This window comes from Vigna unguiculata, chromosome 7, assembly GCF_037176805.1.
Source record: "Vigna unguiculata cultivar grain cowpea cultivar isolate G323 ecotype 2 chromosome 7, ASM3717680v1, whole genome shotgun sequence".
Taxonomy (NCBI): domain Eukaryota; kingdom Viridiplantae; phylum Streptophyta; class Magnoliopsida; order Fabales; family Fabaceae; genus Vigna; species Vigna unguiculata.
The window spans coordinates 15,191,504-15,205,463 of NC_140798.1; the positions used below are offsets into that span (position 1 = coordinate 15,191,504).

At 34.7% G+C, this 13,960-nt stretch overlaps 1 protein-coding gene across 2 annotated transcripts; it reads right to left on the reverse strand.

Moving 5' to 3' along the window:
- Positions 1-529: 529 nt before the first annotated feature.
- On the reverse strand, positions 530-8,731 carry LOC114191029 (uncharacterized). 2 transcript variants are annotated; one of them, XM_028080172.2, is made up of 14 exons: positions 7,998-8,731; positions 7,836-7,876; positions 7,137-7,206; positions 6,726-6,874; positions 6,546-6,641; positions 4,585-4,655; positions 4,142-4,203; positions 3,961-4,024; positions 3,777-3,861; positions 3,306-3,432; positions 2,713-2,786; positions 2,574-2,640; positions 2,226-2,359; positions 530-1,232 (listed from the first exon to the last, which is right to left on the reverse strand). In XM_028080172.2, the coding sequence occupies exons 1-14, from the start codon at positions 8,071-8,073 to the stop codon at positions 954-956; spliced, it is 1,395 nt and encodes a 464-aa protein (XP_027935973.1). In that variant the 5' UTR covers positions 8,074-8,731; the 3' UTR covers positions 530-953. The 2 variants fall into 2 exon arrangements, with proteins under 2 accessions (XP_027935973.1, XP_027935975.1); XM_028080174.2 differs by having other exon boundaries at positions 2,574-2,637; positions 7,998-8,729.
- Between the last annotated feature and the right edge of the window lie 5,229 nt (positions 8,732-13,960).

The following is a 13,960-nucleotide window of genomic DNA, read 5'->3' on the forward strand; positions in this document are numbered from 1 at the left end:
AACACTTTATGGTTAAAACTATAATCATGCTGGAATGGAGAGTAATAATTAGTAATAATAGTTATAGTTATACAGAATAAACTAGACAACCAAGGTAAAGAAATAAAGTACTTGATTAGCTAAAACTAATTATTTGTGTGGAGATTATTCAGTTAGAGACATTGCATTTAACCGGGGTGGCATGAATAAGGTAGTATTTATAGCTTATATTTTAAATGTCGTCCAAAAGACAATTCGATATCTATTGTTCAGACCTTCTAAGAATATCACACAAGAACAGAAGTAAAGTCTAACTAATAAATTTTTCAAAGAAACCTGGTTTTATCTATGACTATTTTAATCGTAGATCATTGTATAATTTACTTGGAACTAACGATCAAACAATAGCCTTTACTCAACATCCAACTTGGAGGACATTGTAATTTCTAGATTTAAGTTCGAAAGTGATAGACACCAGTTGCATTGATGAGTTCCGGATCTTAAGTGGGAGAAGAAAAAATCATTCATGCTAAGAATAGAAATTCAGGTGTTTCTTGAATTAGCTAGTTTGAAACCAGATACCAGCTCGTGAATAAATTCCATTCTTAAGGGCAGTGTTAATATGTAACAACATAGAGGCAGCGTTGGAGCTCATTGTTAACAAGCAATAACATGGTGTATCGTAGAGAACTTACTACAACTCAGGTCTCGTCTAGTACAGTAATTAAATATAAGAAAGAATCTTAGTTGAATTCTCTTCTGGACTTTTTAACAACACGTTACAGTGGCTGAGAAACCTTCTGAAACAATTCTGGGGGTAGAAAAAAGTCCACCTTGGTCCAAAACTGGTATAAGGAGATCATGCCATTATGACCTCCATTCGTTGGTTTCTGTCCATAGTGTTTGAGACTATTCTTGCATCTCAGGTGTGTCAGATACAGAACTGGAAACAAAAGGACACACCCTTCACTTAATTACTTCCTGATGTTGAGGAGCTCAAAGCTTCTCAGAGGATCATCGCGGTGGCCTCTGGCACCGCCACCGCCACCGCCACCGCCACCGCCACCGCCACCGCGTGCATAATTTGCTTGTTTGGTGTCGTATGCCGGTTGAATTCTATGAGCACCAGATGGACGGCTCCCAGTCATGGTTGGCCTGCCAGTATGGTCACCTGAGGAAACTGGCTTGTTTGATGTGATCATGGCTTTTCTAGAACTGCTGCCATATCGACCAGTATTGTGCTGGCCATAGTGCTATCAACACAAGATAAAGAGTCAAACACATACAAATAAGATAGTAAAACACAGGACTCAGTCATTCACATGCAAATCTGGTTGGACCAAGAACAAACAGTAGAGAAAACTATATCCTTATATAACATAACAATAGAGGGTATATCAATATATTCTCCTCACTTATTCATGTTTCACCTTCTTTCTGAGACACTCATCAAATCAATGTTTTTTTCTTTTAAATTATCTATTCAATCAAAAGATTTTTTTCTTTTTACTGATAATACAATCTGTATAAATTATATTCATTTTGGGGAGTGTTCAAAACTGAATGTTTCAGCCGCTTCTGTAGTGTTTAGATTTAGTTTAATTAATAAGAAAGCAAGCCTTTATCAATTTAATCGGTCCTATCTGACTTTTTTTATAATTTATATTTTACACCTATTTACAAGCACATATATACCGGATACTTGCTAGTTTCAAATAAATCTTCCGTTAAGAGCAAGGATAAAGAAGCCATGTACAAAATTGAAATATAAAGGTAGCACTTAAACTCACCCCATCGATTATGAGAAAAAGTAATAAGCTTATTCACTCTCTTAATTGGTTTATCCCCCATTTCTTCCATGACAGAAGTACTTCAAAGCCCAAACTACAAACCCTCTATAGAAATGACCATAACATGCAACATCTCTACAAACCAGCTATATAGAAAATAAGAGGATCTCTTTGCTTTGAGAAAACTTCATTATCTTCATTTCTTGTTTTGTTTTAAATGATAATTCTAGAAGTGACTCAATTTTCGGTAAGTGAAAAACAATATTTTAGTGCTCTAATCATATTCTGCACAAATCTCAGGAAGAAAATTGAAAATGACATTATTTTATAATTATAATAATTTAAAATGGAAACAGGAAGTGAAAAAAGTTGTCAAACCATGCCCTAATATTCTCATATGAAAAGCACCAAATGGTGGTCAATATATATTATTGATGTTGGATAAACAATATTTACCGTATCCTTTTGCACCGGTACATCCTCAAAACTCCTCTGTTTGACGTGATCAACATGAGGACTTGAACCTGCAGGATTCCTCCTGGAGAATGCTTCAACTGCACCAGAGAATTTCTCTCGAATGTCTTTCCCAACTGAAAGAAATTGAATGACCAAAATAATACAAAATGGAATGAGAACATTGCACCAGTTTAAGTATTGATGTGAGCCACGAAAAGGATAACTATAGCTGACTGCTTTCGTATAATTTTTAGCCACAGCATATACTAAATTTCAAATTTTGACCGCCCAAGTTCAGGCTCATTAGGAATCAACTTCTGTATCTTATTCAGCTGGAGGAGAACGAACCTGATATTTTTTCTGGCTTTTGTACATGTGGACTTGCTTGCACAGCTGCCTTGCCAGTGCCATGCTGCTATTACAACTACAGTAAGTGACCAACAACAGACAACATAATATCAAAATTTGCAAGCACAAATGTACTAACCCGTCCTCTTGAGCTACTACTGATCTGTGGATACTTTAACATAGTCCAGTCGAAAATGTAGTCAAACTGATAGCCTATATAAGCAATCACAAAATCAATCTACAATCACTAAACAGCTAAGTTTACAGTAAAATATACAGCATTCATCACAAGAAAATATCTAATTAATGACCAATTTTAGTGACAAAATAATTAGTCACTATAGTGACCAATTTAGATACCAATTTATAAACTAAAAATTATTAGTAACTAAAATAGTTTTTAAATTGGTCACAGTAGTGAATTAGTTTTTAAATTGGTCACTAACATTAGCTACCAAAGTATTATTGGTCTCTAAATTTGTATTTAAATTGGTCACTAATGGAGTAAATTTAGTAACTAATTTTTTTAGTAGCTAAAACCTTAGTAATTAATGTTAGTGACCAATTTAAAGATCAATTTAGAAACTATTTTAGTTATCAATAATTTTTAGTTTATAAATTAATATCTAAATTGGTCACTATAGTGACTAATTATTTTTTATCCCTATAATTGATCATTCATTAGACATTTTCTTATAGTGATTCATTATCCCGGATATTTTGGGAACATACCTTCTCTAATAAACAGGTCTCGGAAAAGTCTCTTTAAATATGAATAATCTGGTTTGTCCTCAAATCGCAATGAACGGCAATAGTGGAAGTATGATACAAATTCAGAGGGATAAGATTTGCAAAGCACCTGTTTATACAAGCACGTTATTCAACAGGAACAATAACATTAAAAAATAATGAGGCAGAAGAGGAATATTTACGGGTTATGCGAGTGCCTACTGTGGAATGCAAGGATTAATATAGGGTTAAGAATCATAAAGTGGACGTCAACCTGAGCATTTGGTCATCTAAGTATTTATTAGAAATAGAATACTTTGTTCAAAATGTCTAAACTATTGTGGAGCTGGCCTTCAAGCCGTGTCTTTCCTTTTAGCCTCTAAGGCATCAGAATATCTAACCTAACATGGTATAAAGTCAAGATCAGGTGTTACTTTCTCCCAAAAACCTGACAGATTCAGTTAGTCATAATACCTCTATGGGAGTTGACACCTTTGTCTCACTGATTTTATCATATTTTTGTTTTTTGGTGCCAGCCTTCAGTCCCTGCCAGGGAAGACTGAAAAAGAAAACATAAGAAATCTAATGCTAAGAAAATTATGCAATAACATCAAACCTCCAAAAGTCATAAAGTAGAAGCATTTCTAAATTATCTAACCTTCCTCTTAAGAAATACATGAGCACGTAACCAAGAGATTCCAGATCATCCCTTCTGCTTTGTTCTACCAGTTAAATAAATATAATTAGCTTATACAAAACATTCAAGTCTAATAATAATATAATAATTTACAACTATTTTCTTATGTCAGCAGAAAAAATCAGCACAAAATATTACTCACCAATTCCAAGATGAGTGTTGACACTTGCATAGCGTGCTGTACCTGTAAGGTTCTTGTTTTCCCTATGCAAGGAAAATGCATACAATTATTAGAAAACCTGATTGAGATCGAGAAGAATATATTTCAAACAGAACTCCAATGCTGTGAGTTAGGTTTGGATGGGTATCACAATATTCTACCAGTGGGAATTTGCTGGAGCAATTTCGATGATGACAATAATAATAGATAATAATTAGTATTATTAAGGTAAACAAGTAATACATTCATTTAAGTGCAGAATTTCCACTAGAAGACAGCATAAATGCATAATGGTCTAGTAAAGTGATCAAATGCATAGAAACAAATAGAGGAAGATCTGTGCAATTTTATATAGGCTAGGTTTGCCTAAGTGTTGATCTTTTACTAAATATTACACCCTCCTTAAATAGTGACACCAAACCAACCTGTATGGTATGTGCCTATGAGTCTGAAGATCCCTATATTTTTTTGCAAGGCCATAATCAATGGCATACACCTGAAATGATACACAGAGAAGGACGTATAATTAAAAGAACTTAAATTTGAATGCGTAACGAAGTTATTTCTTATCAAAATAAATCAAATATTTCATTTTTAGTCAGACAACACAATTGGATTCTGCTACCATAGATTGGAAGTAAAAGATGGATAAAACAAGTCATTATAACATCCACAAGTTAAAAGAATAAAAGAATGCTACAAACCCATAAAAAGAATGTGAGAATTGAGAGAAACCAAAAAAGGAACAAATTTGTTGAATGACTAAGAATATCCTCTTCACAAAGGATTTCCAATTTCATACTAACTTTGTAATTCTTTTAATGAATCCTCCCATATCCTCATTGCCCTGTTTATCTGACCAATAGCCTCTCCCTAACTATTTTTCCCCTCTGCTTTTTCTGTCAACAGAAAATTAACTCAATCCATCACTGAGCATATCAGATACGAAGAAAGTATGTCCTCTCAGAAATGAATTGCTTTGACCTGCAAGAAGGTCAGCTTGGGATGGAGGATCAGCTTCATTCAGGGTAACCCTTCCAAGTTGAAGGTACGACAAATAACTATATGAAAAAGTCTGAGTAAGTTATGTGTATTATATTGCAGTATGAAATGATAGGATTGGTTAAGCTAAAACTTATTGCAAACCAGCTCTGAACCATGTTGGTTTCAAGTACAATCACTTACCAACACTTAATGCTTACCCTCCAAATACTGTTTTTTTTTTCCAACACAATAGATATATGAATACCAATGATATCTACCGTGCAAGGCCCCCAACTCAAAGTAAAGAAAAAACACATCTTCTCATAAATTAAATATTAGGATGTATTACGAACAAAACCACATAGGATTGTAGATGTGGTAAGAAAATAATACAAATGCACAGGCAAAACTTGATTAGTATTGTAAAGGACAAAGAAGCAAGAATATCCTTGATCAACCAAGGACAAACATGGGAATCCGATTCCAAACAGTGATAAAAACATATTAGGTCAGATGATGTCATTATATTCAGTCAAAAGCCAAGCCTTCCAAAAGGATATTTAGATCATTTGTCAATGGCTTCTCTATTTTTAGTTGGGTTTCTGTTGGACTCCACAAATGGTCAAACTGCAAGATTTGATTATCTTTTTCCCCCAATAGGTGCTCCTCCTACTTTCGCCAAAGTAACATCAATAATCTTATGTATTTTCTTTGATTATGCTTTTGTTGGCAGATTATTACCCAATGTACACTGTGCTGTAAATTTTCCTTTTGAGCTTGAGACACCACCTTTCAGTCAGAAATAACAACTGAAACATTTCTCCATTTAATCCACCTCACATGAATCCTGAGATTTACATCTCTTGAGCTTCCTATATTTCTTTTTCACTTTGTACGATAGATAAAAGATACCTAAACTGTGCAACTTGCAGTTTGATATAATCTCCAACCACTATATGCACCTCTTGCTTAACATACACTTCTATTTACTCCACTTCACTTGTATTAAGGCCCTTTTGTTTAAGATTAGTAATTAGTAATGAAGTGATTCTCGTATAAAATATTCTAGTGATTATTTTCTAGACATTTTTAAACAGAAGAATCTAATTTATGTTTGTTTACAATCATAAGAATAAAATTTCTTTAAAAGCAGCAGTTGATTTTACAAGAAGCTAATCAAAGCAGCTTCTGATTCTTATCATATTTAATATTTTTTTAACTCCTGATAATTGTTAAAAGCTTACACAAACACCTGAAACTAAAATAAGTAATTAGTTTTTAAAAAGACGACACTCTTTTACAAAATAGACATACTGCTTCAACTTTAGATAAGGGAATAGAGAGGAGAGAGAGAAAATAAGCAAACAAAAATCGAAAGAAATTATCTTCAACATTATCATACTTGATTTGCTTTCCGTCCTAGACCCATTAAGAAATTGTCGGGCTTGATGTCACGGTGAAGGAAACCTCTGGAATGCATATATTCAACTCTGTTAATCTGAAAACAAAAAGTAAACAAATAACACATTAGTATTACTTCTTAAAGCACCTTCTCGGAAAAAACAACACCATACAGACATACCAACTGATCAGCAAGCATTAAAACTGTCTTCAACGAGAACTTCCGGTTACAATAATTGAACAAATCTTCCAAACTTGGTCCAAGAAGGTCAATAACCATGACATTGTAGTCTCCCTCAATTCCAAACCACTTGAGGTGGGGAATCCCCGCTTCATAAAGGAAATGGCATATTCGATTACTCACACATAAAATGTTGATTGTTTTCTAACATAAGGCAAGGTTTGAGACTAATAGTTCTGATTTCACTTCTAGACTAGAAAAAGATTCAGTGGACCAATCATAAAACCAGAATTAAAGGAAACAGCAAGAAATATGTATATCATATAAATAAAAATAAATATTAAGATACAGTTGATTATATAATTCTTTTAGTATCCTGGGTATTAAAAAGAAAGAGCGATTTAGACTTACTTCCTCCTTGAAGAAGCATATACAGTTTTGACTCATAGTGAAGCTGTGGATGCCTGGTCTTCACAGGCTCCTGGAATTTTTTGAGAACAAGATGGCATTGTTAGAAATTTGAAATGTAGAATATCATGAGTAATTAACACTATTAACTAGTTACAAAAAAATGATCTCCAGAACCAGTAAAATATGATGAGGAGGCCAGTATAATCTATGTTGGAAAAATATGAAGCAAAGTGAGTATCCAGCAGGTGCAAGACAAAGCTCAAAGAAAACAATATGACATTCCACATGTCACTTCAAGCATAAGAACAGATCATCCACTTATTGTTCAAAAGTTAACATTCAACAGCAAGAGACCAACAGCAAGACATGACATTACTTTTATTATTTACTTCAATCATTAATCATTACTCATGTCAAATTCCATCTATCGCTGTTGGTTGTTGGAACTCCCGTAGCATCAACAGAAAATTCAGGACATTTCACATCCAAAGTGACAATGTCCACTGCATAGAATATATAATTCCGAAAGCAAAAGTAAACCAGATTATAACAAGGTGATGATTAACATCATCATGCATATTAAAGATAATATACATAAATGCAATCTGAATCACCAGAAAGAAAAACACAAATATATCAAGCGATCTCCAAAAATTCCAGACAGAAAAAGGTTCAAAAGCTTCAAGAAAATTAACATACCAGCTTAACAGCCACCTCCTCTCCAGTTTGTATATTAACACCTAACATGAGACAGAATATAACTTCAACATTTTTTACAGCAATAGAAACGTAAAATGATACAGTAAGAAACATCAAAACAAAACAAAACAAAACAAAAAGGGAAAAGAAACATGAGCATACCTAAATAGAGCTCCCCAAAAGACCCGCTCCCAATTTTCCTTCCCAATTTAAACTTGCCACCAATCACATGCTCCATGATAGGATGACCTTCACCGCACCTCAACCAGCAGCCGCTGCAATGATCTATTATGCTCAGATTTGGGCCCAATTCAAAGTGATTATGACAATCCCAAACAGAGAGGAAAAAAAACACTGCACCCCCACAGATTCACCTGAGTCAAAAAAATCCTAACTTTCTCCAAAGGCCCACCAAAAGCCAATGAGATTTCGCAGCCAAGTCAAATTAGTACCAATTAAGGGTATCCGGGGCAAAAGGATACACAAAAACCGAATCAAATTGAAGAAATTTACACCACCCCCTTTGAATGAGGATGAAATTGTTATCAAGAACACAACACCGCCTCCTCCAGCTACATTCCTTCACCCCAAATCAATCACCCCCAGAAAGCAAGAATTGAGGCGCAATTTTAGAAAAATAGGACCCCATTGACCCAATAAAAACAGAATCCTTGACGTACAGGAACCCCAAAAGGGGCCAAAAAAGACGAACTTTTTCGCGAAACGGGTTGGGAAAGCAAAAGGGGAGGAGCCTGTATAAGATCAGAGAGGAAGAGACAAAAATGGTTCCACAAATAAGAAAGCAAGGAGATGAAGGGAGGAAGCTGGTGTGGTTTGGTGCGAGGAGAGAGAAAGATGAGAGAGAGAGAATGAAGATGAAGAATGTGAACGGAAAAAACCAAGCATGAGGATTATAGGAAATCCTGTTTCCTTTTTTTGGTTGGATTTTTAATTTTTTTTTAAATAAATTCAATTTTACCTGGAGTTTTTAGGCTTATTGTTAAAATTTATTTAAAAATTTGTTTTTAAATAAACTCAATTTTGAAAAAACTCAGAAAAAAAGAGGAGAGGTTACCCGATTACTTCTCTGTCTGCCGTCCATGTTTGTGCTGCCAAAAAAAACAAAATTTTTCCTTTTTCTCTCATTCTTGTCTTTTTCTGTTATTTTTCTTTCATTTTTCCTTTTTTTTTATCTTTGTCTATCTTTGTCTACGTACGTACATTGTTACTGAGGTCAATTATGTTAGTCTCTTGTCAAAGGTGGCGATTGGTTTTTATGATAATTGGAAAAACTTATACAATTACTTAGGTTTCTTTTAGTTTTCCACTCTATATATCATTGTCTATAATACAATATAGTTTCTGTTGTAGTGCTAAAAGGCTAAAAGAATCAAATAGAAATAAAATAAAAATAACAAAAGAAAAAAATGTTGAATTAAATGAAGAGAATGACTATTAAACTTAAATATAAAGAAATAAAATCTTAAAACATAACAAATGCACTGCAGAAGGAAAAAATAAAGCAAATATATCATAAATAGATCAATAAAAGATAAATAAATTATATTTTAAAGATACAATCATGTAAAAATCACGAGATAACTCCATAACATTTACAATTCATTTGATTTGATAATATATGTTATAATAAAAACTGCTGAAAAAATTGGTTAAATAAAAGCTAAATATTAATAGGTTTTGTGATGCTTAAGATTATAATAATATTGATGTAGTGAAAATCTATCTATAATACAATTGAAAGAATCACAAAAAGCAAAATTTTACACGTGTCATCTCATCAGACATTCTTCCATTTCAGAATTCAAAATTTTTTTACCTTTTAAAAAAAATTTTGCATGTGTCTTCTCAACCACTCTTCTCACTTTCCACCTCTCTCACTTTTTTCAAAAACTCTCTTCACTTTCCATCTCTCGAATCCTACCATGTCTTTCGCACTCTCCGCCTCAAACCCTAGCCACCTCTATGCCGCCTCAAACGCTCTCCATCGCTCTTCCGCCTCAAACGCTCTCCATCTCTCTTCCGACTCAAACGCTCTCCACCTCTCTTCCACCTCAAACGCTCTCCACCTCTCTTCCGTCTTTGTAAAACCCTCTTTTTATTTCTGCCCTAATTTAAAAAGGGTTTCCCCAAATTAGTTGGGCTTAGAGCTGACCCATAGGGTGTCCAAAGTCCCTAAGGCAGCCTAACCCCTCTCATTCTGTCACACTTTGCAAAGACAATGCTCTTACCCTCTTTCCCTTCTAACAGAAGCTTTGCTAGGGTTTGGACATTTCCTTCTTCGAGCTCACGTAACTCCATTGTTTCTGCTCACGTAAGTAATTTTCCCCATGTCTTCTTTGTTTTTAGCTTTGTAGTCTTGAGTCTAACTAGGGTTCACCTTGTAACCCATTTTGAATGGTTCCATTGTTTTCCAGCACCATAAATTGTTCTTGGAGCTGTTGTACTCACTAACTATTGTGGTTCTGCTAAACCCTTTCCATGTAAGGGAAGCTAGGGTTTCATGTTATTTATATTTTATACGAATAATGTTTTGTGAAATATGAGAAGAGATTGGGGAAAACGTTACTTTTTGGTATATTTCTGAGTTAGGGGTTCAAATGTTCATGAAAATGTGATATCTGACGTTATTTCTCGTTGTTGGATGCATCCCATAGTCGCTGGGCGAGTGCCTTTGGTCGCTGGGCGACTGTGTGTTTTTCTGATATGCGCAGTTTTAGTAAAATTGAATTTCCCGACTCATTAACCGTTAGATTGAGCTCAAATTTTGACATTTGGTTCATAACATGCTATTTTATGGTTTAACCGGTTGGATCATCGATTAGATGTCTGTAGCTTGAGAAATGTGTCACGCATTACTGCAATGATTTTGGTTTTGTGATAATAAATTTTCTTAGGAATTTTGGTGTAAGAATTATGGTTGTGGGTTGTGCTTGATTGTATGAAATTGCAGGTACTTAAATGTTGGCACACATTTATTTGGGATGAATACTATTTTATGATATATGTATGTCTTGGTATGCATTTATAAAGTATGAGATGAATGAATTTGCATGAGTGATGTGATTCATGGATTGTGAATGATGAACTTAGATAAATATTGGCATGCGATTTCAATGAAATGTTTGGTTTATGATGTACCTTATATAATGCATGAGACCTACGAAATGATGTGCATGATATAAGTTATGGTTACAAATTGGATTGATATGATTGTATGATCTTGACATGTGAAACAAATGAGATGGTTGGTGTTAGAGTGGCATGGTATTGGCATGAGATGAAATTCCACAACTATGGTTTGAGAGTAATGAATGGGTATGGAACCATTGGGAAAGAAATGAAAGGGGTGAATTATAAAGAGCTGGTATATGATGTATATGTATGTGTGTGATACATCTTTCTTGATTGGTTTGGTATGCTTGGTCTGTGTTAGTGCGTAATTCCTTGGAAATCTCTAGGTGGGATTTCAGGGTCGTGCTTTAGTGGTCGGGACGTAATTCCATGGCCCCTGTTAGTGGGTGTCCATGGTGGTGCCCCATCTATATAACTTGGTAAGGATTGAAGGTAAGGATTGCATCCTGACACTCTAAGGAGTCAGTTAGTCTCACTTAGAGCAGACTTACTCTTGTGGTGAGAGTAGCAGGAGGCCTGAAACCCATTAAGGGCTAACCTTGTGTGTGGGGGAATTTGATTCAAGGTAACACTTGTAACACATAGCTCGGGGGTGAGCAGAGGTATCCACCACAAGTGCAAGCATCCACTGAATCTGACCGGGTTATATGTATCCGGATGAGTCGAGTCGAGTCTTAGTGTATTGATTTGGAAGGTCATAACATGCTTGGATGATGTATGTATATTGGACTGTGAAAGTATATCTGATTGCATTGATGAAATCTTTTTGGCTCTACCTTACCCTTTTCTCGTTTGAATGTCTTGTATGTTATTCTTCTACTTTTGCGATGATCATCAATTTATTGATGGGAGCATATGCGAGAGGTACTCATGGTCAACAAGGGAGAGATGATTTCGCTGCATAGTCTACTTGGACTGTACTTCATTTTCTTATTGGGCTTTTCTTTAGGGCTATGGCCTATGTACCAGTATGACTTTCAGATTTTTTTTATGTTCCTTTTAAACTTTATAACTTGTTTTCTTGTGGAACCGTGGTGTGCCTTGAGTTGTAAGGAGTTAAGTTTAAAACTCCAGGACTGCGCTGTTATGTTACCTTTGCGCGACGTTTCCATTAATTTTGTTTATTGATTAAATGGGACATTACATTAATGGTATCAGAGCAGTTCGTCCTTAGGATGACCTGAGGTTTTGGGTTTGTCATGCCTCGCGTGCCTAAGTTGCCAAGTCTAGTTGAGGTTGGCAGTGAAACCAAAAGTTTTAAGAACAGAAAACGTCTTGATAAAGTGATGAGGGTGCACACTCATGACTAGATCAAAGGTTGTTTTTCCTTTCTTAATTCTAATGGTTTAGGGAAGGAAGGGTGACAGACGAAAGGTTTGGGTGTCTGTAGATGATGGAGTGTTGCCTTGTATGTTCTAGTTTCTCCTGTTACGCCTTTGTGTTTTGTGTCTCGTGTTTGTAGCGATGAGGGAAACTTGACCTACTCACCCTTACCAAGATTGGTGGGGCATAGGAGGAAATCTCTTGTCTCAAAGGTGCGAAAATGTAGAAGATTGTATATTGATAGATGATGAAAGTTGAGTCTTGGTTTAGAGGGCTGAGAGATGATGTTGAAAGTTAAGAAGCAACGCTTTGGGCTGAGAGAGAGAGGTACAAGATCAAGTTCTAAGATCGTACACCACAAGTTTTAGAAGAAGAGTTGAGCTCAAATATTAGTATATGAGAAGATATCAGTGCGTGCTCATGTGGCAAGGTTTGAGGTTGAGGGTGGAGGCCCTAAACTATATATGGAAAGCAAACGTGAAGATGGAAGCTTGTGGGAGGCAAAGCTTTGAAGATAAGCCAAGTGTGATGATGTTATAGGAGAAGGGAGTATATTAGGAATTATATACTAGATCAATTCCGAAAGAAGTAGTCGAGTCTTTTCAACATTTGTAGTTACCCAAGTTAGGAGGAGGAGGGATGTTCTAAGTAAAGTGGCCTACAAAAGAGGAAGGATTGACATTGGATATGAGATGGGCGATTTCAAGCATCAAAAGGAGAAGCACATAGTTATGTTTGTTCTTGTAAGGAAGGACAATTAGTAATGTCACAGCACGAGGAAAGGGGAAGGGAAAACAAAAGTTTTTGAGTAGCTATGAGAGTGTTTGCGAGGATTGGCACTAAAGTGGCCAACATAGGTAATCTAATTTAAAAGATACATGTTACAAAGGTGGTGATTGGATTATGGGTTTTGGCTTCGCTTAGTGATGAGTACGTATTTTTGCCCTCATTTAATGTTTAATTCTGGGTATTTAATTGAATTTGTGTGCCTAAAGAGTGATTTAATTGATAATTTTGATAATTAGGTTGTTTGAGCTTGTGTGATAAAAATGTCTTAAAAAGTGATTTTTAGCTGCATAAATTATTTTTGGATATTTTAACGTTTGTTGATGCAGCTGAAGTTAAGTTTTAAGCTCATTTAGAGGTGTGGAAATAAATTGATTAAAGCTTCATGACACCTTAAAGATAAATCAAAGAATAAGAAATTATCAAAAGCACAAAAATTCAGGCCAAGCATTACATGAAGACGGCAAGAAAAGCTTGAAAAAGTGAAGAAGTTTGGCTAAACCAAGAAGAGAGGAAAGAAAAATTGGACCTTGCGGTTTTCTTTATCTTTATGATAGAAGATAATTTGGGAAAATATATCTTTAGATATTTTATTTGATATTTTTAAATAATTATCTTATTTAATTATATCATAAAATATTAAAAGATAATAACTACCAAATCTTTTTAAATATGACAAGATCTTCTTGAATCTTTTTAGTTCCACAACAAACAAATATATCTTGAAGATATTGGATTATTTAGAAGATAATTTAAGGAGATTGCAAAGGGTTGATTTGGAAAATTAATACAAATATTAATTGGTGATAATTTATCATATATCTTTAAGTAATTAATTAATTTAATTATATTAGATATTGATA

Coding starts and splice junctions, on each gene's coding strand:
- LOC114191029 (XM_028080172.2), bottom strand. CDS start 8,073: ATGGAGCATGTGATTGGTGGCAAGTTTAAATTGGGAAGGAAAATTGGG. Junction 6,875..7,136: donor TATGCTTCTTCAAGGAGGAA/GTAAGTCTAAAT, acceptor TCCTTTATGAAG/CGGGGATTCCCCACCTCAAG. Junction 1,233..2,225: donor TACCGGTGCAAAAGGATACG/GTAAATATTGTT, acceptor TTGTGTTGATAG/CACTATGGCCAGCACAATAC.